General features: G+C 44.3%; 1 protein-coding gene and 2 pseudogenes across 1 annotated transcript; 2 read left to right on the forward strand and 1 right to left on the reverse strand.

Annotated features, from left to right (window-relative positions):
- Nucleotides 1,938-5,131, forward strand: LOC108633432 (annotated as a pseudogene).
- On the reverse strand, nt 6,283-8,682 carry LOC102188452 (ubiquitin D-like). Its single transcript, XM_018038838.1, has 2 exons — nt 8,554-8,682; nt 6,283-7,302 (listed from the first exon to the last, which is right to left on the reverse strand). The coding sequence occupies exons 1-2, from the start codon at nt 8,566-8,568 to the stop codon at nt 6,832-6,834; spliced, it is 486 nt and encodes a 161-aa protein (XP_017894327.1). The 5' UTR covers nt 8,569-8,682; the 3' UTR covers nt 6,283-6,831.
- Nucleotides 23,294-24,230, forward strand: LOC102176925 (annotated as a pseudogene).

A 27,626-nucleotide genomic window follows, 5' to 3' on the forward strand; every position in this document is an offset into this window, starting at 1 on the left:
TTCCAACACTCTTATTGAGGCAGGAATCATTTAAGTTAATTTCAAGATGAATACAAGGACTCTGAAAGATCTGAGAGACATGGAAAGAAGATCAAAGGGACCATGGTGAAGGTTTCTGGGTTCAAATGTCTTCACTAGCCCCAAAAGAGGCAGCTCACAGAATAAGAGGAAAATTTGTAAACCATATTATCTGATAAGGGGTTAATATTCCAAACAAAAACATATACAACTCACTAGCAAAATAAATTCAATTAAATAATTGTCAAAGGACTTGAACAGATATTTTTCAGGAAGAAAAAATCTAATTAAAAAGTGGACAAAGGATCTAAATAAGTGTTTTTTCAAAGTCATAAAAAAGGGCTACCAGGAACATGAAAGGTGCTTGACGTCACTAGCCATCAGGGAAATGCAACTCAGAACCACAATGAGAGGGGACTGGACTTCCCTGGTGGTCCAGTGGTTAAGAATCTGCCTTTCAATGCAGGAAACACGGGTTCAATCCTGGCCTGGGAACTAAGACCCACATGCCTCAGAGACACTAACCTTGAGTGCCACAAATAGAGACCCAGCACACCACAACTAAGACCCATCACAGACCTCCCCCCAAAAAAGCACAGTGAGATATCACCTTACACTTATTACAAAGCTATCATCAAAAAGACAAGAGATAACAAGTGTCGGTGAGGATGTGTGAGACCCCTGGTAGATGTAAAGTGGTACATACAGATGTGTGTGTTTTTCAAAGGAAAGCAAAGTGGGTGAGGTGGGAAATAACAGCATTGAGGAGTGTCGGGGGTAAAGCTGATGAAGCGAGAGCCGAAGCTGCGTTCAAAACTGAGGATGACCTCATTAAATGTATAACATCTCCCACAGGTCAGGGTTGCTACCTACGTTTTACAGATGGTGACACCAAGAATCACTGAGGTTGAACAGCTGGCTGAAGGTCACCCAACAGAGAATGAAATCCTAAACCAGTTAAAAATTAAGAGTAGCAACAATGTGAGAAGGAGTTATGCTGCCTCTGGCTTCCACACACTGCCAGGGACACTCTACCCAAAGGGACCGTTCCCTCTAGTATTTTCCCTTGCCTACCCTGGGAGAGCTCTCTCTCTGGACACCTCCATACAAAGGACTAATTATGGGAGAGGGTCATAGAGTCCCCAGAGCTCCACCCTCTCTCTAAATAACAGGAATGGGTTAATTCCCCGGCTCCTTCCTCATTCTCTACAACTGCTCTGCCCTTAAGAATCAGGAAGGACATTTCTTTTCTACATTTTAAAAACTATTTTTATGCTTATGTTTGTTTGTTTTAAATACATAAAGAGTCAAATCTGATAAAATGGAATATGAACTTTTTCTATTTTTAAAAAAGCATTTTTATGCTTTTTTATTTAAACACATAAATTGGGATGCAGACTTTTTTCTATTTTTTAAAAAAACATTTTTATGCTTCTCTTTTTTTGTTTTGAACACGTAGGAGTCAAATCTAATAAAATGAGATGTGGGCTCTTTTTTCATTCTTTAAAAAGCATTTTTAAGGAAAGACATCTTTGCTGCCACCACCAATACTGATTTGCCATCACCACAAGGGTCAGGTCTTCGCCTTGTCTACCCCTCATTACAGGGTTCTCCTGGAAACCGCATCACCACCTCTACCTGGATCTCAGTGTATCCCAGGACTTAGGGACTTCTTTGCCCCAGGACATTCTATTCATTCCTCTCTGACTGAACCAGCAAGAAGCACCCACCGAGTCTTCTTCCCTAAGGTAACAGCTGTGATCTCAGGCACCCATTCCAGGGATAACAGTCATGTGACTTGGCCTTTCTTTCATCCCTCCAAAGGCCACTGGCAAACCCAGAGAATCCAGAGCAGGAGCAAGAGACCAGCCTTTCATTTTGTTAGCTGAAGGCCTAAACATCAGTGCAAAGAATAAGACATGAAGGTAGGCTTACTACCACATCCCACTTTTTAAAATGGTCTAATGAATGAAGGGTGCATTCTAGAACACCAAATGATGTGTGAGGACACATTAGAATATTTTTTACAACATATTTGTGTTCTGGATGCTTGAGGAGGATTACGGGGTGTTTTGTGTGTGTGTGTACAAACGTGTCTGAGCTACTTGTTTGGGAATGTGTGTGTACCTGCAGTAAAGATGTCTGTACAGTTTTACCACTGTGTGCCTGTTTTCAGAGTTTGGTGGGTTTGCAGAAGAGTGTCTTAAGGCTTGCCTGGCTGAACTGTTGTATATCTATGTAGCCACAGAATTACAAAATTTGACTTTTTATAACTCAACGTCCCTAACACCATTGAACCATAAGCCTAAATGTCAGCTTTCATACTTTTTTCATCTTTGATATGACTATATTATCCAGAAATAAAAGTAAATCTTTGTAAGGAATTTTATCCATCACAGTCCTTAGTATATTAGAGCCTGGTTCATTTAAAAAAAGCAAGGATCCCTGAATTAATCAGATTTGGGTTGAAATCCTGAGAGGCATTTACAAACTATGGGACTTTGAGCAAGTTATTTAACCTCTATTGCCTCTCCTCTCTTATTACAAAAAATAAGAATATTATCTAACTTTTCACATAAGGTCAGAGTGAATATATGAAAAGGGATATAAATTCACACACCAGTTTTGGTCCTTACCTAGTATAGGAACCCTCTAGAAGCCTATTTCCTGATATGAAATAGAGTTTAATAGTTAACATTTATTCACCATCTACGACATTGCCAGAAACTGATCTAAGAGCTTGACGTTTGACCTACTTAACCAATTCTGCTTTCACGTGAGGAAACTGAAGCACAGAGTAGGTTAAACAACATTGGCCAAGGTTGCTCGGGTAAGAAATGAGAGAAGCAAGAATGGAACAAGGGCAGTCTGACTTCCAAATCCTTGTGGGTTTTTTTTATTATATTTATTTATTTATTTACCAACATTTGGCTGTGCCGGGTCTCGGTTGCAGCATAAAGTATCTTCACTGTGGCATGCAGGACTCTTTTGTTGTGTCGTGTGAACTGTTAGTTGTGACATGTGGGATCTGCTTCCCTGACAAGAGATTGAACAAAGGGTCTCTGCATTGAGAGTGCTGAGTCTTAGCCCCTGGACCACCAGGGAAGTCCCCCAAACCCTTATTGTTAATCAGAACATTAATACTTGTTCTGCTTAATGAAGATAAATGAGAGAACCATACAAATACAATGTTGTATTGGGGGAAGAAGGTTCTTTTCTGAACAATAAAAATTATAGGATTATAATTTAAGAACAGTGAATATGATTTTTAAAATAAGTTATCTTTATAATGATACCTGTCAGGGACCATGCAGTAGGAAGATTTCTATGTGACTTTTATCCATCACATCAACCATGATGGTTTCTGTACTGTTACAAATTTGATTTGGCATTACCTCAAGGGTTAAGACTTTTGCACCCACTTTTACTTTGCTTGAAAAATACTTATTAAAGTGAAAAAAATATTTATTAAAATGAGAGCCAGGAAGGTAGTACAGGAACCTCAGAGGTCATTTAGTTCATACTCAATGGTTCACACGAGAAAAACATTGAGGTGGGAGGAAATGAAGTGACGTCCCCATATCACATCATTAGCCAAAGGGAGATCTACTAGGTGAAACCCAGGTCTCCTGCCTAGTGGTCTTTCTCTACCCAGATGACTCTGGATTTAAAGGCTGGTATATATGTGTCCATCTGTGTTCTTCACGCTCATCACAGTAGCTGGTAAGCAGGAGTGGCATGGACATTGGACACAGCCTAGAAGAGAGATTCACCACAAATTAAAACTTCTCCTTCTGGCAGGAAAGCCACTGAAAAAACACTGATTTTGGAAATCAAACAGTCCTGAGTACAGGACCACTCACTTATCTATGACCTTGGGATGCTTTACCTTACTGAGCCCAAGTCTGTTCATCTCTAAGCGGGAGATTCTATTTATTTCCTCATAGAATTTTCGGGTAAATATATAACTAGAGTATACTAATATATGGCTGCCTTCCTAAACTAAGGGTTCAGATCTGTAAATGAGCTCCAGTGGACACCTAAGCATGTGTGTGCTGCCATCTGTTCCCCCTCCCCTCCTCCCATGGGTCCGGGTTTTCCTTTGCTTGTAAGGGACACATGGCCCTGTGTGTCGTCCTTCCAAACCTGCGAGTTTCCCTCTTTAGGGCAACCACAGCACAGAGGAGCGCTTCCTCCTGCTGGGCTTCTCCGACTGGCCCTCACTGCAGCCTGTCCTCTTCGTCCTCGTCCTCCTCTGCTACCTCCTGACTCTGACGGGCAACTCGGCGCTGGTGCTGCTGGCGGTGCGCGAGCCGCGACTACACACGCCCATGTACTACTTCCTCTGCCACCTGGCCCTGGTGGATGCGGGCTTCACCACGAGCGTGGTGCCACCCCTGCTGGCCAACCTGCGCGGCCGGGAGTGGAGGCTGGAGCGCGGCGGCTGCCTGGCGCAGCTGTGCGCATCGCTGGCGCTGGGCTCGGCCGAGTGCGTCCTCCTGGCGGTGATGGCTCTGGATCGCGCAGCCGCCGTGTGTCGTCCGCTGCGCTACGCCGGCCTCGCCTCCCCGCGCCTCTGCCACGCTCTGGCCGGCGCCGCCTGGCTCGGTGGCCTCACCAACTCTGCCGCGCAAACCGCGCTCCTGGCCGCGCGGCCGCTGTGCGCGCCCGGTCGGGTAGACCACTTCATCTGCGAGCTGCCCGCGCTGCTCCAGCTGGCCTGCGACGGCGGCGGCCAGGGACTCCACCGAGCGCCAGATGTTTGCTGCCCGCGTGTTCATCCTGCTGGTGCCTTCCGCCGTCATCCTGGCCTCTTATGGCGGCGTGGCCCGTGCTGATATGGGCCATGAGGACCAGAGGCAGCCGCAGGAAAGCGATGAGCACCTGTGGGTCTCACCTCACAGCCGTCTGCCTGTTCTATGGCTCAGCCATCTACACCTACCTGCAGCCCACGCACAGCTACAACCAACGGCGGGGCAAGTTCATTTCTCTTTTCTACACTGTAGTCACACCCGCCCTCAACCCACTCATCTACACCCTCAGGAATAAGGAAGTGAAAGGGGCAGCGAGGAGGCTCCTGGGGGGTGTGGGGAGAGGGCAAGATGCTCAGTGAGTCAATCGGGGAGGGAAGGAGGGAGAGTGTTACCCCAGGGCCCAAGGATGGGAATGCCCAGTGGAAAGGGTTTAGCCTTCAGGCTGTTCATTTCTCTACAAGAATCCGTCAGATTTGTCCTTAAGAAGCCCGTGGTTAATGGGGAGGCCCCTTCCTCCCATCAGGAAATGTTCTTGTGCTGTAGGGAAAACCCCCCATGTCCTTTAACTGTGCAGGTTTAGTGAGGGGAAAATGGCCCTTGGGCTTTCTCCTAAGCTGATGAAAATAAGAAAGTGAGTTTTGGGGAGGACCTTTCCCATCTTCAGGCTTACCATATCCCCAAGTCAAGAGTGTGTGTGCTGGCAAGAGATGTATGAAGATCCCAGTCTAGTGGAAGAGGCCATGGAAGACCCCATGGTGTCTGTCATGAGACATATCCCTAAGTGAGAATCAAATCATAGACTCAGCCCTGCGGGAGTTTCCATCCAAACAAAGAAGACATGGTCTCTCATTGCAGGGAATCAGTGCAAACAAATGCCCTCCTACCCAGTTAAATAGTGCCCACCCCAGAGAACTTGACCCATAAGTATAGTGAGCAACACCTTGTAAGTGCAGTCTGTGCTAAGTGGTGTTAAGTTCAGAAAGGCTTCTGCAGGAAGTGGTTCTTGAGACAGTTATAAACAAGAGAAGAGGCTAGTGGGGAAGACGAGGGACATGTTTCAGGCTCCAAGAAAACATATAGGTGATTGGGAAGGAGACCTAAGGTGTTGAGACATATGAGTAAAGGAAGGGAGAGAGATGGAGGAAGCAGAGAGGGGAACACTCCACTAGCCAGACTGTGGGCAGTGTTGGGGTCAACCCAGAAACCAATCCTCAGCCCCCGTCCAACCCAGAGAAGACCTGCTAGAGCCTAAGGCAGTCAGGACTGAGACTGCTCCACAATCACTCAATTTTCTGAAAATCTGTTCCCACCTAAAATACATCTACTCCCAAGGAGCCCCCACTAGAGGCATACTCTAGATCCCTACCGTGAATATCTTGCCGTGACCACCATCATCCCCAGAAATAAGAATGGTTTAATAAGAGTGTGAGAAACAGAGTAGGAGGGGGCATGCTGCCAAGTTTCACTTCATAACAAATAGCTTTAAATAAGATGAGGGGAAGTCGTTTGATTGAATTTCTAAATTATTTATTAATAAGATTGGAATCATCACACTAAATAGTTCACGTCACAATAAAGCATTTGGCTATTCTCTATAAGTAGAAAGTAAATGTAGCCCAACAATTTTTGAGTGATATGATAGAAGAAGCACTGCGCTAAAAATAGATGCAAACAGTAATTAGAAGAGCATGGATGACAACCTAAAATGTACTCTTGTTGGTTGCGAAAGGAAATAGGAGTTTTCCTATGAGTCAGAGCCAAATCAGGATTAAACTGCAAGCTGGCTTTGACGTTACCTCTAATACGTTTTCAAATTCCAATATATTCTAACATATCCACATATAATGTATTATATGCAATTTTGCAATTATTCAATCATGTGAGAATGAAAGAATCAATGAATTAGAAATGTTCTACAACATTCTTCACCAGCCCAACCTAAATCTTCTATTTATCTTTCACATTAATTTTGGGAGATTTTCAGAGGGTGTGGTTAGTGAGTAAGAAGTAAACGGAAATGAGCTCTTTCTTTTCTGCTATCACTCCATCTGCAGGATGGTCACCCACCAATGCAGGGGTATGTCATGAAGAGTGAATGGCCCTTTTGGATGCCATAATCTCCCATGATCTTCCCATCTTCCAGTTTCTTTCCGTTGCAGTTCACGATCTGCTTCTTAGGGGGTATAGCGGTCTTCATCTTGATCATCTCCTTCACCTGGGTCACTGGGGTGGACCTTCGCACCTGGAGCTCATGCCTCTGCCCCTCATCACCAGGCTCCACCAAAACCAAGGGCAGCTCCTCATCACTGGGCCTCACCACCTTCAGAGTGAGGTGGATGGTCGTCTCCTTGTCAATGCCATACGATGACAGAGTTCTCTGCGGCTTTAGGGTCTTCGGGCCCAGCTGGAGGACCTGGTACTGCACGGGAACCTTGGTCTTAGACCGGACATGTTCACTGATCTTATTTACTCTGTCTCCGGGATGGGCAGTGAAGGTCATTGGTCTCCATGCCTCAGAATGGACAGTCACCTGGACAAAAAAAGGCCAAGAGACAGTTGCCTAGAATGCGTGCCCTCTTCTACACCCTTTGCGCCCCCTCCTTCATTGCTCCCACATTTCACTGCCAGTCTCGTGCTCCAGATCCTTTACAACAAGCTGTGCCCCTCCCTTGTTTGAAACTTGTTTTTGAAATTTCCAGGTCATAATGCAAGAAAACCAGTCTTATCCCTTTGTCCTCTTATCCATTGCAAAATGTTATTGATAATCTCCTATCTTATTTACCTGTCTCCTCTCTAGATAAATGTTGTCAAATGTCAAAAACTAAATACACTAGAAAGCATTCAAAGATGTACACCAGATTTGAAAAACAGCTCTCAAACAGAATTCCCAAGACTTGACAGCCCAATGGAATACTCACATGGCTGTCCTCCATGACCATGACTTCTTTAGAAGGAAATTCTGTTTGCAACACATCTTTTCTGTACTGTTAGTTTCTTTCTTAATGCTTTAAATAATAACTCACACATTGTAGTGAAGCTATGTTCAATATCACCTGTTCATCTGTTTCCTGTGTTCTTATATCCACCTGTTGTAGAATATGATCCCTCCTTTAATTGGACCAGGGTCCTGCTCACAGAAAGCAGGGACTACATCTGAGTCTTATTTCAATAATATGAACACAGGGAATCTCACTCCTGTGCTATCACCTGAAAGTCTTGGAGAACCACTTTCAGGCTTCATTCAAAATACCTTCCCAAACTAGATGCCACAGACATTTCTTCACTGAACTCTCACGCTTCTAAGCTAAGCATTAGCCTCATTCCAAGTTCTTTTTGTAGAGCATATGGTCTTACACAGGCATTAACAACTTAGAATAAATGAATTCTGCAGGCCTCTCTTTTGGTAAAAGAAGAAAGCTTAAGAGCCCTGGAGGCCTAAACAGGATAAGAGAGAAAAAGATCAAGAAAATATTCCCATAGTTTCAAGTCTTGCCGGCCCTGCTGAGCACAAAGCCCACTCCCACTTCCTACCATGTACCCCTAAGTGTGACCAGTGCAAGGTCTCAATGCAAGAGAACTCAGGAGCCAAGCGACCTGGTTCTCTTCATGGAAACTTTCTTCACATTCAGTAAGTAACAATGCCTATCTCCTCCCCTTCCAGATGCCTTTCCAGCAAACCCCCCCCCTTTACCTCCCAGCACTGTCCCTCATCCATTTCCGATTCTCTCCCATGTCTCAGAGGTCTTCTCCCTTTCCCAACCCTCATATCAAATCAACTCACATCGACAGTGGCCATATCTGCAATCAGAGGATCAGAATCAGGAGACAGAGCGAAGGACCTCGCCTCCAGTTTATACAAGCAGCTAAACTGGAAATCCCCTGCCTGGGTGCTGTGGTTTTCAAGTTTTTCCTCTCCCTTTGTTGTCAGACCGCCTCAAGTTACTTTCACTTTTGCTACTGGGGAGTCAGGAAGCAAAAATACCTTATGATTAGGCACTTGGCACCACAGTCAACCCATTTGTCCTCCCTGTTTCAAACATGGGATGGTCTTTCTCTGTTGAGAATTTTCCCCTGATTTACAACCCACTATTCCCAATCCTGACTTGTGACTTCCTAGCCTGCATCTCTGACCTTCACTAGCTTGAAGACCTTTAACACTTGTGGTCCTCCCCTTAGCTTTTAAGACCCCCGCCCCGACACCACTGCTGCCATTAGTCAGAGAACTTCCTGAAAACAGAGGTTCCCGGGAGAGGACAGTGAGAGTTGCCATGGGTGATGTGACCAGGAGCAGCCTGTTAACCCTAGCCTAGCAGAATGTGTGAAGCTGACCTGGAGAAAACACAGAAATAACCCTGGACTGAGAAGACCCATGAGTTCCAGTCCCAGGGCTGACACGCAATTAACCCGGGCAAGTCTGTTCACCTCCCTGGATGTTGGCATTTTGGTCTATACAATGAGATGATTGGAGAGAATTCCTAAGTGTCTTCCAGACTCAGAAAATTTTGTTTATAAATGTCCTTTACAAAGAACTTTAGATTCCTGGGTCTTGAGTTTTCTAACATTCTTCTCATGCTGTCTGAGAACCTGGAAACCAAATCCACTACTTGAGAACAACCTGAAGCCAACAATCCAACACTGACTCCCACCTTCCACATGCAAAACCACATAGCCTTGTCGCACCACAGTGCCTCTGTTTTCTCACCTTTACCCCTGGACCCTCACTAGTGTGACCTCAGAAATACCTAAGGAGCTGTTGACCCCCTGGATCTTCACATTTGGACTGGGGACAAAAAGAGAGGGGACTTTCCTGGTGGTCCAGTGACTAGGACTCCAAGCTCCCAATCCAGGGGACCCGGCCTCAACCTGGTCAGGGAAATGTATCCCACATGCCTCCACTAAGAATTCCCATGCCATCCCTCCTGCTGCAGCTATGACCTGGCACAGCCAAGTAAATGAATAATTTTTTTAAAAAAGAGAGAGGGAACATAAACTGTGCATGCTCAGAGGATTTTCTTGATCACTCTTATCTCCTAACATTTCAAGTTAATCCCTGCTCTCTCTGAAAGTCTCAGGCAATAAAACCCTTTTATTTTTTTTAAATAAAACATTTTTAAAGTGCTTCAAATAATTTCAAAGTAAAAAGTCTGTAAGAAAAGCCAAGTTAATCTCTTTACTGTGTTTTCAGTGAACATTTACTGTCCCTTCATTCATTGATAAATTTCACATGATCCCATTTTATTTCAGGAGTTTCCAACCTAGAGTACTTGGCTTTGGAGAAGTGTCTACACAAGTAATGGGATCCAGGAACTCATTCCAATATTTCAACAAACTTAACATAAATCATGTTCTTTTAACTGAAGCTCTTAATAGATAGTTAATAAAGTTGGTAAAACTAATTATTATTTAAATATACTTTGTGGCATAGACAAACTTTTTTATAAACAGAATGAATATGAAGAGGGAAGAATGCAACTTGATGGAATAGACTGAAAGCCCTGACCTGCTCTTCTCCCTTCAGATATTTCTGCAGGTTCCAAGAGTCTATCTCTTTAGAAAATATGATTGTGACCTCTGGCTACCCCACAGTAGAAAAGGGCTACCCTGCACCCACTGTCCAATAAGATTTGGGAACTCTGAAACATCATCAGTGGCCAGGCAAAAAATGTCAGATCAGGTTGAGAGTGATAGAAAAAGTGAAACTCCTCTAGCATGACAAGGATGGGTGTTGGGTCTGGAGAGAGAAAGAAAAAGCTGTACAAAGCAGACTTGAGGAGACAGCTTTCAGTTTTTACCTTTTATTTGCACCCCTCAATTTCTTAGGTCTCCACATCATTATTGGAAAGACAAGTAGAGAATACACGGTTAAAGCTGCTTTAAATTAAATCATTCTTTTTTAATACCCTTTCTGCTTTGCCTTTCTGGCCTGGGAATGGACATATTGGGACCTATACCACCTTGGTGCCAAATTTACATTCTCAATCCCAGGAATATTTCCCAGGGGTGATAGTTGTCTGCTGACACCCTTCACATCTGTATCCACAGCCCCACCCTGAGCTGCAGATCTGTAGATCTAGCCACTTCTTTCCATGTGAGGAGTCCTGAATTCCCTGTGTAATTTTGAACATGCCAGGCTCTCTGCCACCAGATCATTGAACATGGCTTTCCCTTTAACTCCACCCCCAACACCATGGATTTATAAGAATATATAACAGAAGCAGCGTCTCCTTCAGGAAGACCTCCCTGACTCTCTTCCATCCTATGCTGGGTTACATGCCCATTTTCTGTCCTTCTATACTCCTTCAGCAAACTTCCCAGAGCATGTTTCTCTAGAAATAATGTCATCGGTGTACTTGTCCTTCACCCTCAGTAAACACTGAGACTCGAGGGTCATGGCTAAGTCTTAACTTGTATCTTCAACATTTCTCAGGCTGTCTGACACTCCATTCTTACTAAATATTTGCCAAATGTATGAGTAAATCAATAAATGAATGAATAAGTAAGTGAATATTAATAGGAAAATAACACTTCAGTTCAGTTCAGTTCAGTCACTCAGTTGTGTCCTACTCTTTGCGACCCCATGAATCGCAGCACGCCAGGCCTCCCTGTCCATCACCAACTCCCAGAGTTCACTCAGACTCATGTCCATCGAGTCAGTGATGCCATCCAGCCATCTCATCCTCTGTCGTCCCCTTCTCCTCCTGCCCCCAATCCCTCCCAGCATCAGAGTCTTTTCCAATGAGTCAACTCTTCCCATGAGGTGGCCAAAGTACTGGAGTTTCAGCTTTAGAATCATTCCTTCCAAAGAACACCCAGGACCGATCTCCTTTAGAAGGGACTGGTTGGATCTCCTTGCAGTCCAAGGGACTCAAGAGTCTTCTCCAACACCACAGTTCAAAAGCATCAGTTCTTTGGCGCTCAGCATTCTTCACAGTCCAACTTTCACATCCATACATGACCACTGGAAAAACCATAGCCTTGACTAGACAGGCCTTTGTTGGCAAAGTGAGTACCAATTATGTTACAGCAACTGCACAAAGGTTTTATTAAATGGTACCTCATTAAGTAATTTAGGATTCTGACAAGTAAGTATTAGTACCCTTATGGATAAACAGGATGCTAACTTACCCACAGTCATATTAGTGCTAGCTGTTAAGTAAGGGTTCCACACGCTTCCCTGGTGGCTCAGCAGTAAAGAATTCACCTGTCCAATGAAGGAGAAATGGATTTAATCCATGGATCCACAAGATCCCCTGGAGAAGGGAATGGCAACACACTCCAGTATTCTTGGCCTGGGAAATCCCATGGACAGAGAAGCCTGGCAGGCTACAGTCCATAGGGTCGCAAAGAGTTGAACACAATTGAGAGACTAAACAACAAGTAAGGGTTCAAATGCAAACCTCTATTTCTACAGTCCTCATCTTCTCACATTGTGCTTCAGTGGAAAGAAGGGTGGGGAGTATATGTCCTTGCATACCTTTTTATTATAGGTAATGTACGAGTTGATGGGATAAATAGATAGAGGAAAGCAGAGGATGCAAGGAGCCTTTGGATGCATGTGGCAGACCCTGCCTGGGCAGAAGTAAACAAGCAGCAGTGGTGAGTGCAGGACTCAGAGCCTGGAGGAAGACTGGCACCGGTGGGAGAGAACTGCTCTCCCAGGACAGCCAGTAGTAAAAGACAACACTGAGAGGCAATTCCACAGAGCAATAGAAAAACCTGCCCACTGGAGAGGGGATTTTACTGCCTTGAGTTACTCTAGAGCAAGCCACAGATTTTCCCAGGAAAAACTACTTCATGTGATTCCCTCCCCAGATAGGATCCTGGATTCCGAAGAAACTCAGTCCTTTCAAGGAAGGAGAATAACAAATCTGGACTCTGATCTCTCTTTGCCCTCCTCCCTTCTTACGTGCAATTCCCTCCCAGCCTAAGTCTGGGGAAGGGCTGTCCCAAACACCCCGATGTCCCTTGCTGTCTATAAGGATTCTTCTTAGGAACTGGACTCCTCCTTGCTTCTCACCACAGTGTCCATCTGAACTTCTTTTTTTTTTCCTCTGTCACAATACACTTTTTCGAGAGGCAAAAAGATCTCTTTTCCTTTGCCCCTCTAACAAATTCAGAAAACTAGCCAAGTTCAAAGATCATGCTGTGGAAACTTTTGCAGGTTTTAAAACAAATGTCTTGGATATCCACAGCCTCCCAGCTTGGACCTAGCTGACCAGGTTGGTCTAAGGACACAACACTGACCCTACTGGGACTCCCTGGAGCAGAAGCCTCTTTCCTATCTCTTTCAAAATGCTCATGAAACAGTTTGTAGAACTGCCTTGAGTATCAGGAACTATTGCTTCAGAAATTCCAATCAGAAGGCTTCTCTGGTGGCTCAGTGATGAAGAATCTGCCTGCCAATGCTGGAGACACAGGTTTGATCCCTAGGTCTGAGAAGATCCCACATGCCACGGGGCAGCTAAGCCCGTGCACCGCAACTATTGAACCTGGGCCCTAGAGCCCGGGAGCCGCAGCTACTGGGCCTATATGCCAACTACCAAAGCCTGCTGGCCCTATGGCCTGTGTTCTGCAACAAGAGAAGCCACTGCAATGAGAAGCCCATGTACTGCAACTAGAGAGAAGTCCCCACTCACAGAAACTAGAGAGAAGTCCATGCAGCAAGGAAGACTCAGGTCAGCTCAGTTCAGTTCAGTCACTCAGTCGTGTCCGACTCTTTGCAACCCCATGAAACGCAGCACGCCAGGCCTCCCTGGTCATCACCAGCTCCCGGAGTTCATTCAGACTCACGTCCATTCAGTCGGTGATGCCATCCAGCCATCTCATCCTCAATTGTCCCCTTCTCCTCCTGCCTCCAATCCCTCCCAGCATCAGGGTCTTTTCCAATGAGTCAACTCTTCACATGAGGTGGCCAAAGTACTGGAGTTTCAGCTTTAGCATCAGTTCTTCCAAAGAACACCCCGGGCTGATCTCTTTCAGAATGGACGGGTTGGCTCTCCTTGCAGTCCAGGGAACTCTCAAGAGTCTTCTCCAACACCACAGTTCAAAAACATCAATTCTTCGGTGCTCAGCTTTCTTCATAGTCCAACTCTCACATCCATACATGACCACTGGAAAAGCCAAAGCCTTGACTAGACACACCTTTGTTGGCAAAGTAATGTCTCCTGCTTTTTAATAAGATTCAGATAGCCATAAATAAATAAAAAGAAATGCCAACCAAACTCAATCAAAATGCATCCTGTGAATTCTTATTTAATAATGGCTGTAGGGCAAAGTCTGTCTAATCTCAAGGAATGACCATTTGGAAAACATTTGTCAAAATAAAAAATGGACATGCCAAACTAAAACAACCCAAATCCCTTCCAGTAATAGGGACATAGATAACTAAACTGTAGAACAGCATCAGCAAAAACATGGTTGAATTATACCTGCAAGCAACGATACGGATGGACGTGCCACATACTGGCAGAGTGAAAGAAGACAAGGCCAAGGAGACTGCAGAGAGTATGCTGCTCTTCATAACTCTTCAAACCAAGCAGACCTACCCAGAGAGACAGAAAAAGAGACGAGCTACCTTGAAATTCAGAGTATATTTGTTTTTTAAATAAATGAAGTCCAATCTAAATGCTCAAGGGGTCACTTGAGGATTTTCAAGAGCAAATAAGACGTTTGAGAATCCCCTGATAGCTCATCCTCTCACATGCTGTGCTGTGCTCAGTCATGTCTGACTCTTGGTGACCCCATAGACAGTAGTCTGCCAGGCTCCTCTGTCCACGGGGATTCTGCAGGCCAGAATACTGGAGTGGGTTGCCATGTCCTTCTCCAGGGGATCTTCCCAACCCAGGGATCCAACCCAGGTCTCCTGCATTGCAGAAGGATTCTTTACCAGCTAAGCTACCAGGGAAGTCCCATCCTGTCATGTTTACTGTTTAACTTTGGGAGCTTAATGTTTGCTAAAGCAATGTATTGAATGTAACTAATGTATGTTGCCTTATTAATTAATTAAGAGAAAACACATATTCAGTCAATTAAAGATAAAATAATGTTATAACGTAAAACATAAATGTTCTAAAGGAAAATAAATACAAGCAAATCAACAATTAGTGTTTAAAACCATATAGTGTGTCATCAAGCTGTCCTAAAAATGTAAAAACCATAAGTGTTGATTATGACACAATTACGCTTTAGAGTTTATATATGTTACATAATTCTTTTGTGGTACCAAAGCTATTACTAATTTTTTTTTTCATCTATCTATCCTAAACGCAGCAATTTCACTTTAGGAATTTATTCTATCAGTATACTCATATATATATGAAATAAGATATGTATCAATACAAGCATATTCATGTGGTATTACTTGTCATCCAAAAAATGGAAACAACATTTATCAACAAGGAATTAAATAAATGAAAGTGTATACAGAGGAATGAACTGAAAGAATCAAGTTACAAAATGTATAATTTTCTGGTTTTAAAAAAGAAAAATATATACACATATGCTGAAATATGCATGCATGCAATTTCTCTGAGAGGAAACAAACTGTATTGCCTAAGGAACTGGAATGGGAGGGAGATTTACTTATTATGTGCCTTGTCCTGTTACTGTTTTTAGTTTTGCTGCTTCACCTACTGCTGCTAAGTCACGTCAGTCATGTCCGACTCTGTGCGACCCCATAGACAGCAGACCACCAGGCTCTCCTGTCCCTGGCATTCTCCAGGCAAGAATGCTGGAGTGGATTGCCATTTCCTTCTCCAATGCATGAAAGTGAAAAGTGAAAGTGAAGTCGCTCAGTCATGTCTGACTCTTAGCCACCACGTGGACTGCAGCCTACCAGGCTCCTCCGTCCATGGGATTTTCCGGTCAAGAGTACTGGAGTGGGTCGCCAGGGCCTTTTCCGGTTTTTAGTGGTGCAGGGTCGACTAAAAAAATATATATTCACCACCTAAAAGTTAAGGGTTGTGTTTTCTTCAGGGGACATGCCACCAACTTTAAGGACCAGAGCAACATCTCAAGTAACCCTGAGAAAACTGCTTCAAGAAGGTGAAGTGGAAGCTAGGATATATAGGAGTTTTGCAACAAAGGGCAGGTACTGGAAATAAAAGATTACTGTTAAAAAAGAAAACTAGGTGTCTTAAGGAATTTACTGCTTTTCTACCTGTGGGAAGATGTTAAGAGTCTGGGCTCATTGAAATCCTTCCTTTGATATGCATCTCAGCTCTCTGGGGCTAGTATCCTGTGTATTCTCATCCTGAGTTCCCTCAGGGCTCACTGTAGGGAGCAGCTGCAGTCTGTTGGCTTCTAGATGGCAGGTACTCTTTGTTTCCTTCCTGAGTTCCCTCAGGGTTCACCAGCTCACCTGTGCTGCAATCGCTGATGACTGTGAGTTTTCTGATCCAGCCAGCAATATTTCATTTCTCGGCCCCGTGTGTATATATTACCTATTCAATAGCAAAAGAGAGGAGGAAACAAAGAAAGGGGTGAGGGAAGGGGTATGTATCTTTTTTACGCTGTCCCTGGCTCAAGATAGAACTGGCTACAAGCTATGCACCATGCACCGATGGGAACCGGTTTCTGTGCTCAATCACTAGCTGCTAAGCACACAGCCATGAAAAGCTAGCACTATAGTAGGTCATCTCACATGCTAGTAAAGTAATGCTCAAAATTCTCCAAGCCAGGCTTCAGCAATACGTGAACTGTGAACTTCCAGATGTTCAAGCTGGTTTTAGAAAAGGCAGAGGAACCATGATCAAATTGCCAACATCCACTGGATCATGGAAAAAGCAAGAGAGTTTCAGGAAAACATCTATTTCTGCTTTATTGACTATGCCAAAGCCTTTGACTGTGTGGATCACAATAAACTGGAAAATTCTGGAAGATATGGGAATTCCAGACCACATGACGGGCCTCTAAAGAAATCTGTATGCAGGTCAGGAAGCAACAGTTAGAACTGGACATGGAACAACAGACTGGTTCCAAGTAGGAAAAGGAGTCCGTCAAGGCTGTATATTGTCACCCTGTTTATTTAACTTATATGCAGAGTACATCGTGCGAAAAGCTGGGCTGGATGAAGCACAAGCTGGAATCAATATTGCTGGGAGAAATATCAAGAACCTCAGATATGTACCACCCTTATGGCAAAAAGTGAAGAAGAACTAAAGAGCCTCTTGGTGAAAGTGAAAGACGAGAGTGAAAAAGTTGGCTTAAAGCTCAACATTCAGAAAATGAAGATGATGACATCCAGTCCCATCACTTCATGGCAAATAGATGGGGAAACAGTGGAAACAGCAGCTGACTTTATTTCGGGGGGGCTCCCAAATCACTGCAGATAGTGATTGAAGGCATGAAATTAAAAGACGCTTACCCCCTGGAAGGAAAGTTATGACCAACCTAGACAGCATATTAAAAAGCAGAGACATTACTTTGCCAACAAAGGTCCATCTAGTCAAGGCTATGGTTTTTCCAGTAGCCATGTATGGATGTGAGAGTGGGATTATAAAGAAAGCTGAGTGCTGAAAAATGGATGCTTTTGAACTGTGGGACTGGAGAAGACTCTTAAGAGTCCCTTGGACTGCAAGGAGATCCAACCAGTCCATCCATAGGAGATCAGTCCTGAGTGTTCATTGGAAGCACTGATGTTGAAATTGAAACTCCAATACTTTGGCCACCTCATGTGAAGAGCTGATTCATTTGAAAAGACCCTGATGCTGGGAAAGATTGAGGGGAGGAGGAGAAGGGGATGACAGAGGATGAGATGGTTGGATGGCATCACTAACTCAATGGACATGAGCTTGAGTAAGCTCTAGGAGTTGGTGATGGACAGGGAGGCCTGGCGTGCTGCAGTCCATGGGGTCTCAAAGATTGGGACACGACTGAGTGACTGAACTGAAATGATGATAGTAGGTTAATTGTTATGATCCTGTGCCTTCCCTACTCCCAAACATGCAACATCCAATAATACTTTACATAATCCAAAACTTGGAAAGATCAATAATATAATCTATAATATTATCTGAAATGAAAGGAATTTAACTAAAGTCAGAGGTCAGATCTAATCTTTGCTTAGATTTTTGGTCAAATCTAACCAAATAAACCCAATATATATAATATATACATTATATATATACAACTCAAGAACTATCACTGAGCCACTATCTTAGTCTGATGGCAGCTGTGAAAAATGACTAAATGGACAAAATACCTGGAAGGTCAATGCACTAGGAGGTGTCGGGTGGCATGTGGGCCAGTGGCCCTCATCCACTTTGCAGCTATTAGGCCTTCCTAGAATAAATTCAGGCTCTGCTTCCTACTTTTATGCAAGTTATTTCACCATCCTCAAGCTTAGTACTGTCTTCTGTCAGCTGGGGATTTCACTTAGGATTAAGCTCTGTTACCATTAACAGATACCTAGAAATATTTGGCTTCATAAAGATAGTAGTGGCTTCAAAATTCAGAAGTAGAAGATTCAGAGCCAATGTGATCGTTCTGTTCAAAAAACAGCAACTCAGGACCACTTTCCTTTGAGCTCTGCTATTTCTAGGACATGGTCCACATTGTTGTGGTCCAAAATGGTATCTAGTGCTCCAGCCATTCCATCGTTATTCCAGGAAGAGAGAGCTTCAGTGGTATTTTTTTAAAGGCTCCATGAAATGGCCAGAAGAGATTTCTCCTACATCCTATTGCCTAACATCTTACAACCACATGAAATTGAAAGGGAGCCTGTGAAATAGTCTTTACTCTAAGCAGGCATGTTGTTGTTCCCCTTGTTGTGGTTGTTTGGTTGCTAAGTCGTGTCCAACTCTTTTGTGACCCCATGTCCTGTGGCCCACCAGGCTCCTCTGTGCATGGGATTTTCCAGGCAAGAATACTGGAGTAGTTTGCCATTTCCTTCTCCAGGGGATTTTCCCGACCCAGATATTGAACCCATCTCCTGCAGCTCTCGCACTGACAGGCAGACTCTTTACCACTGAGGGAAGCCCATGACCCTCAGGAGGTGGTAGTAAAAAGAAAACAATACCCTTGTACTCCCCTGTGACCCAGGGGAGCAGAGGGAGACCTTTCTATTTACCAAAGGGAGCATTGTTTCTGGCACATTGTCTCTAGATCCTCCTGTCTTTTCTTAACCATGATTAGTAGCAGTCGCTAACTAGTTGTGAATTGCTTGGCAGAATTGAGGAGCTGTTTCTCTCCACGGGATAAGAGTCCTGGGATCACTCCCTCCATCACCTCATCACTCTTCCCTTTCACCTCCCGTACCACTAAAAGAGAAGTTAACTTCCTGGATTGAGGAGGAGAACTTGTTATCTAAAAGCTCCACGGTAAAAGGCTGCCTCTGGCCTCACATGTTCAGCAAAGTGATGGTGGGATGTGATTATTATATGACCTCTTCAGCCACCACCCTGGGTTCAAATCTCAGGGTGGTGCTTGCTAGCTACACTTTCAGAGCAAGGGATTCATCCTCTGTTTGTTTTCATTTCTTTGTCCAAAAAAGAAGATAATAATTGTGCCCATCTCTTGAAGTTGTCATAAAGAGCAATCTATTGTGATGTGCTTTGCAAAGTGACTGGGGAAGGAAGCCATAGCAATCATTACCCTTACCTGAAATCTGAGCTTTAATCAATTTCAAGGATACAGTATTTCTCATAATTTGCTTTTAGTTTTCAGTATGAGGATCAAGTGAAGGCTTGAACCAGTCCAAAAGCTCCATATCATGGGGATGCTCTGGTAGCAAGGCAATAAGGAGGCTGACTTGATTGTGGGTAAGTCACATATTTATTCTTCTCCTATAGCCCTTCCATTACTATATATCGTCATTAATATTATGAATGAAACAGGATCTAGCAATCTGGCCCTGGTGCTTACTAGCTGGATAATCTTGGGTGACTTACTCATCCTTTCTGAGACTGTTTCTTCTATAAATGAGGGATAGTATCAACAAGTTTTTCCATGGTTTTTGTGAAATACAGATATTTAGAAAATTTTTTTAACATAGTGCCTGGTGCTTAGGAAACACTCAAGAGATGGTAACTATGAAAATAATATGAAATTATCATTACTGGATGCGGAATTTGCATCTCATGACCTTGTAGCTCTTAGAAATGGCTGACTCTTTGGTGACCGATAAAAGATTAAACATTCAATATTGAAATCAATGGGAACTAGGAAGTAGTGTTTGCCTTTCTTGGTGTAAGAGAAAAGAAGAACCTAGAGAAAGAGGGTGAGGAAAAGACCTGTTATGAAAGACAGACAAAAAGGAGGAAAGGAGAGTCAAAGGAAGACAGAACCTGAAGATATCCAGAAATAACATACAGAGTAAGGCAACACATTGCCAAGAAAATAAGAATATGGGAAATTCTACAGCTGATGAATAAATAAAACTTGGTGGGTAATTGCTGAGATACAAGCAATAGGACACCTATCAAGTTCAAAAGAAATTTAAAATAAGCAGAATACCGATTCCTTCCTAACGGTCAAAGAGAAGATGTCTCTTTGTGATCAGATGTGATCAGAGAGGTGCCCAGAGCTATGGGTAACATTTGTTCTGCTCTTAAATGGGAGTCGGGGGCAGGTATACCATGTGTTTATTTTATTATCCTGTAAAGCCTCTAGACATATTTTATGCACTCTTCATTACTCAAATTGTTGGGAATTCCTTGGTGGTCCAGTGGTTAGGACTCCACATTTTCACTGCATGGATTCAATGCCTGGTCAGGGAACTAATATTCCACACGCTGCAAAAAAAAAAAAAAAAAGTTATTAAAGGGAACAAATCTTATCCTCAAAGGGAAAGTAATAATGGAAGAAGAACTGGAGAAGAAGACCAAAAGGAGTCCTAACAAAAAGGGGATGGAATATAGCTTCTAACATAAAATGGTGACTCTGTGATGAAGAGATGCTTTGTTGTTGTTGTTTTTAGTAGCAAAGCCGTGTTGACTCTTTTGTAACCCCATGGACTGCAGCCTGCCAGGCTCCTCTGGAATCTTCCAGGCAAGAATACTGGAGTAGGCTGCCATTTCCTCCTCCAGGGGATCTTCCCTCCCCGGGGATCAAGCACACATCTCCTGCATCCCCTGAACTGGCAGACAGATTCTTTACCACTGAGCCAACATGGAAGCCTCTCCCATTCCAAAAGCTTCTGGGACAGTTTCTGCCATCAAAGCTACCCATATGCTTGCCACCACATCCTCTGAGTGGCTTCCTATGATTGTCTCTTCTCAGAAGACCCCCAGTTCTTCCCCTTGACTGCCAGAGTGGTTCCACATCTCGCAACCATCTGTGGGCTCAGTTCAGTCCAGTCACTCAGTCATATCCAACTCTTTGTGACCCCTGGACTGCAGCATGCCAGGCTTCCCTGTCCATCACCAACTCCCGGAGCTTACTCACACTCAGGTCCATCCACTCGGTGATACCATGCAACCATCTCATCCTCTGTCAACCCCTTTTCCTCCTGCCTTCAATCTTTCCCAGCACCAGGGTCTTCTCCAATGAGTCAGTTCTTCGTATTAGGTGGCCAAAGTATTGGAGTTTCAGCTTCAGCATCAGTCCTTCCAATGAATATTCAGGACTGATTTCCTTTAGGATTGCTTGTGAGCTCCCCTGTGATCCAAACTGCCTTTCACAGCAAAGATCCGGGTCACCTCCAGGATGTTTTCTTGCCTTACTTGCCCAGAATCCTCCTTACTGTGCAGACTTCCTTCTCTCACACACCCATCATCTTTGCTTTATTTGCCTTCAGTTTCTTGGCGGTCTCAACATTTTCTGTCCCTTTCCTCCCTTTTGAACTATTGCATGAGGGCAGCTGTACACCAGCCTCTGCTTCTTCTGGTGAGACTTGAACCCATCACATTATACTTGAAGACTTGTTCATTTCAGTAGCTAAGGAAAGGCTACTATAGGACCAAGGTAACACATAAGTGATAGGCACCGGATCTTTTATGGGGAAATTTGCTATAAAAAACATTATTAGCAAAATTATGAGTATGAGCTACAGTCAATGTTTTGCCAATGGTGGATTTTCTATATTGAGTAGCTGTACTATGTTTACATAAAAGAATTTCCTTTTGATTAGAAACTACATGCTAACATATGAAGGTGTGAGGAAGCGTTATGTACGCAACCTACTCGCCAATAGCTCTGAATAAATATAACTGTGTATATAAAGAAAAGATAGAATGATTTAAAAGTGGCAAATACGCACAATTCACTGATCAAGAATAAACAAGAACTTTTAGACTTGGAAATTTTCTGCAAGTTTCAGAGTTCGATATAGAAAGTTTTAAAATCTCAAATACTGAGTAGAATTAAGAACATTCAACAAATTCTATGTTCTACTTAAATATCTCAATATCAACTCAGCATATTTTGCTTTTGATGTAATCTTATCTGAAAGGGAAAATATTTTTTTCAATTACATCATCTTCCTTATTTCAAGGTCCAATTAGTATAGATGTTTCTACTTCCAAGCAAGACAGCTGGCAGCCTGTTTGGTCTTATTTTGTGTCGTGCATGTAATGTTAAGTTGAGCTTAGGGCTTTATTAAAAGAAAATTTTATTTATTTATTAGGATGCATGAGATCTTAGTGTGGCACATGGGAACTTTAGCTGTGACATGTGGGATCTAATTCCCTGACCAGGGATCAAACCTGGGCCTTCTGCATTAGGAGCTCGAAATCTTAGCCACTGACCACCAGGGAAGTCCTCAGGTTTTTTATTTATAGAAAACACTCTTGTACTTAGTTTAATAAATCACCACTTTTTTTAAATATTTGTCTATGCCAGATCTGATATGTATGTGGGATCTGGTTCCGTGATCAGGGACCGAACCCTAGCCCCCTGCATTGGGAGCTCAGAGTCTTAGCCACTGGACCACCAGGGAAGTCCCAATCACAAGTTTTTCATGGGACAAGATAACCTAGTTAATATCTCTGTGCTGGGGTCACTTCATACAGAGAAGAAATGTCCTTAATTCATACATTCTGCCTCTGGTGGCTCCCCTACAAATGAAAGTAAGGTGGATAAAACATGAGTGATCCAGAAAATGTATGATCCAAAGTAGGAAGTACTGCATAGATACTCTCAGGAAGGAAACTCAGTAAAAATGAATCCTTTGGTAATGATTTCTGACATAAGAGAATACTGAAAACTACCACAGTCCTCAGAACAAAATAGGCATTTAAAAATGATTGTTGAATTAAGGAAAACTAATTAATTAGTCCATGTTTCACATCAGTTTCTTTTGCCTTCACTCAGTACGTCTGAGATACCAGTGTGAGTCTCCATCTGTCTTCTGCACATTCACAGCTTCCTCACTCTCACTGGACCTCATTTGACCAGGAGGAGCAGGGGAAGAGAAGGCACTGCTGGATGCTGATGTGCTGGGAAACAGGCTGAGTGAGTGATGACAGAAGAGAACTGCTCACCTGGTATGACCTGACTAGCACCCAGGCTGAGTTCTTATAAGACAGGTGGGAACACACAGCTCAGACAGCCCTCATCCCTCTAGGTCTGGACAGGAACAGGCCATGGTCAACCACAGCTCCCCGGTGGACTTCTTCCTTCTGGGCTTCTCTGAACACCCAGGGCTTGAAAGAAACCTCTTCGTGGTTGTCTCGATCTCTTACCTCCTGACTCTGGTGGGCAACACACTCATCATCCTGCTGTCCATGCTGGACCCCAGGCTCCACTCCCCGATGTACTTTTTCCTCTCCAACTTCTCCTTCCTGGACCTCTGCTTCACCACAAGCTGTGTCCCGCAGATGCTGGTCCACCTCTGGGGCCCAGGGAAGACCATCAGCTTCCTTGGCTGCTCTGTCCAGCTCTTCATCTTCCTGTTCTTTGGGACCACGGAGTGTGTCCTCCTGACCGTGATGGCCTTTGACTGCTACGTGGCTGTCTGCCAGCCCCTCCACTAGGCCGCCAACATCCACCCCCGCCTTTGCCGGCAGCTGGCAGCCATGGCCTGGGTAATGGGTCTGGTCCAATCAGTAGTCCAGACACCGCCGACCCTCCGCCTGCCCTTCTGCCCACACCGGCACATAGATGACTTTGTATGTGAAGTCCCTTCTCTAATTCAACTGTCCTGTGGAGACACCACCTACAATGAAGTCCAGTTAGCTGTGTCCAGTGTCATCTTCCTGGTCATGCCGCTTACCCTCATCCTTATCTCTTATGGTGCCGTTGCCCGGGCAGTGCTGAGGATTAACTCGGCCATAGCATGGAGGAAGGCTCTGGGGACCTGCTCCTCCCATCTCATTGTGGTCACCCTCTTCTACAGTTCAGTCATTGCGGTCTACCTCCAGCCCCAAAATGCCTACACCCAGAAGAGGGGCAAGTTCTTTGGTCTCTTCTATGCAGTGGGCACTCCTTTACTTAATCCCCTCATATACACCCTGAGGAACAAGGAATAAAGAGGGGCTCAGGAGGTTGCTGGGGAAAGACAAGGACTCCAGGGAGAACTAAAGGTAAGCTGCTTGATGTGCTTTCATTGAGAGGATATTCTTTATTCTTTTTTGAGCAAGTTTGACCTCTCCAGATTACAGCCTTCCCTATAACTATCCAAGCCGCTACAGTGGGTCACAGTGTTTCTGTGTGTGTGTGTGTGTGTTACAGGAGACCTGTATGTGTTACAGGAGACATGTATGTTAGAAAAAGGGAAACAGAGTTTAAAAAAAAAAAAAAAGAGTAGCGAGAACTTCTTCAGGGTTGCCAAGGTCTCAACAGTTGAGCAAAGCAAAGACTAAACCCCTGAGGTCTCCACTCCCAGGTAGAATATATTAATCAGGTCTTTCATTTGTTATATCCTGATGCTTTGACAGAAAAACATCTATTTCTGCTTTATTGCCTATGCCAAAGCCTTTGACTGTGTGGATCACAATAAACTCTGGAAAATTCTGAAAGAGATGGAAATACCAGACCACCTGATCTGCCTCTTGAGAAACCTATGTGCAGGTCAGGAAGCAACAGTTAGAACTGGACATGGAACAACAGACTGGTTCCAAATAGAAAAAGGAGTCCGTCAAGGCTGTATATTGTCACCCTGCTTATTTAACTTCTATGCAGAGTACATCATGAGAAACACTGGGCTGGAAGAAGCACAAGCTGGAATCAAGATTGCCAGAAGAAATATCAATCACCTCAGATATGCAGATGACAGCACCCTTATGGCACAAAGTGAAGAGGAACTAAAAAGCCTCTTGATAAAAGTGAAAGATCATGGCATCTGGTCCCATCACTTCATGGGAAATATATAGGGAAACAGTGGAAACAGTGTCAGACTTTATATTTTGGGGCTCCAAAATCACTGCAGATGGTGATTGCAGCCATGAAATTAAAAGACACTTACTCCTTGGAAGGAAAGTTATGACCAACCTAGATAGCATATTCAAAAGCAGAGACATTACTTTGCCAACAATGGTCCGTCTAGTCGAGGCTCTGGTTTTTCCATTAGTCATGTATGGGTGTGAGAGTTGGACTGTGAAGAACTGTGAGCGCCGAAGAATTGATGCTTTGGAACTGTGGTGGTGGAGAAGACTCTTGAGAGTCCCTTGGACTGCAAGGAGATCCAACCAGTCCATTCTGAAGGAGATCAGCCCTGGGTGTGCTTTGGAAGGGATGATGCTAAAGCTCAAACTCCAGTACTTTGGCCACCTCATGCAAAGAGTTGACTCATTGGAAAAACCGAGGCTGGGAGGGATTGGGGGCAGGAGGAAAAGGGGACGACCGAGGATGAGATGGCTGGATGGCATCACTGACTTGATGGACGTGAGTCTGAATGAATTCTGGGAGTTGGTGATGGACAGGGAGGCCTGGAGTGCTACAATTCATGGGGTTGCAAAGAGTCGGACACGACTGAGCGACTGAAATGAACTGAACTGAACTGATGCTTTGACATCTGGGGTTTTGATGACCCTGGAGGGACTTGCCCCAAGACTAGCTTATTCCTGGACCTCCTTGGTGGCACAGTGGATAAGGATTCACCTGCCAGTGCAAGGGACACAGATTCAACCCCTGGTCCTGGAAGATTCTGCATGCCTCGGAGCAATGATGCCACAACTTCCAAGCCCCTGCTCTAGAGCCTGAGAACCACAACTAATGAAACCTGACAGCTCTAGAGTCCTTGAGCCAAAACTAGCGAACCCCAATGCTGCAGCCTCTGAAACCTGTGTGCCCTCGAGCCAGCAAGCCACAATTACTGACCCTGAGTGCTGCAACTACTGAAAGCCAGGCACCTAGAGCCTGTCCTCCGCAATAAGAGAAGCCACCACAGGTGAAGCCTGTGCACTGGAACTAGAGAGCAGCCCCTGCCACAACTAGAGAAAGCCCTGGCACAACAGTTGCACAGTAAAGAGGTCACCCTGAGAATGGCTTTGCAAGTGCAAATCAACCAACTCAGAGCTCAGTCCTCAACCACCTCCTTCATCAAGCCCTCACACTCCAGGCCACCATCCACCTGCCCTAATCTCACCAGGGCCAGGTTCCAGCCAACTAGAATCAGCCCCTGTGTCAGAGTCCACTGAAATTATACAAACTAGTTCTCAACCTCCTTCTTCTGTCTTGTCCATTCCTTTCTGCTGAAACCACGTGAAAGCCTCTTGCCCACAGTTCTCTGCCCCTCTCTTCCTGTGACCAACTTTGCTGCTTTCTAACGTGGCCCTGCACGGCCACCTCCTCTTGAAATCTATGAGTAATAAACCATCTCTTCAGAGGCCATCATTTCAAAACTGTTGGCATAACCGAGTTTCATATCTGTATCTATTAACACACTATACTTTAAGACACAGAGGTTTAGAGATATGTCAGTTACCTCTTCCTGTCAGTTAAAGTAAGTCCCCCTCCCCTTACAGATTTCACAAATAGAAATTCTCACCTCCAAACTCACTGAGTGTCATGTTGCTCCTGACTGGCCAGACCCTAGAGACAACAGACAACCTGCCCACTGGAGCTGGGGATTTACAGCCTGCAGCTGTTACAGGAGGAAACATGGGATCCTTCCGAGAAAGACTAACCCAGGGGATTCCCTACCCAGTGAGGGCCAGAGTTCGGGGAAATGCTGCCCTTTCAAGAAATGTGAAAACAAACCTAGGATCCCTCTTTGCTCCTCCCTTCTTGTGAGAAATTACCTCCCTCCCAGAGACAGAACACACCTGGACTCCCCAGCTGCCTTCATTCCTGATCAGAAATATTTTTTCCCCCTCAGGAGTTTTCACATATCCTTGGCTACAAATGCAGTATCAGAATGGATTCTCTTGCAGCCATGAAGAGATACCCCACGCCCAAGGTAAGAGAAACCCAAGTAAGATAGTAGGTGTTGAAAGAGGGCATCAGAGGGCAGACACACTGAAACCATACTCACAGAAAACTAGTCAATCTAATCATACCAAGACCACAGCCTTTTCTAACTCAATGAAACCAAGCCATGCCTGCGGGGCAAGACGGGAGGGTCATGGTGGAGAGATCTGACAGACCGTGGTCCACTGGAGAAGGGAATGGCAAGCCACTTCAGCATTCTTGCCTTTAGAACCCCATGAACAGTATGGAAAGGCAAAATGATAGGATACCAAAAGAGGAACTTCCCAGGTAATTAGGTGCCCAATATGCTACTGGAGATCAGTGGAGAAATAACTCCAGAAAGAATGAAGGGATGGAGCCAAAGCAAAAACAATACCCAGTTGTGGATGTGACTGGTGATAGAAGCAAGATCCGATGCTGTAAAGAGCAATATTGCATAGGAACCTAGAAAGTCAGGTCCATGGATCAAGGCAAATTGGAAGTAGTCAAACAAGAGATGGCAAGAGTGAACGTAGACATTCTAGGAATCAGCAAACTAAAAGGGACTGGAATGGGTGAATTTAACTC

This window comes from Capra hircus, chromosome 23 (genome assembly GCF_001704415.2).
Source record: "Capra hircus breed San Clemente chromosome 23, ASM170441v1, whole genome shotgun sequence".
In the NCBI taxonomy this organism is placed as follows: domain Eukaryota; kingdom Metazoa; phylum Chordata; class Mammalia; order Artiodactyla; family Bovidae; genus Capra; species Capra hircus.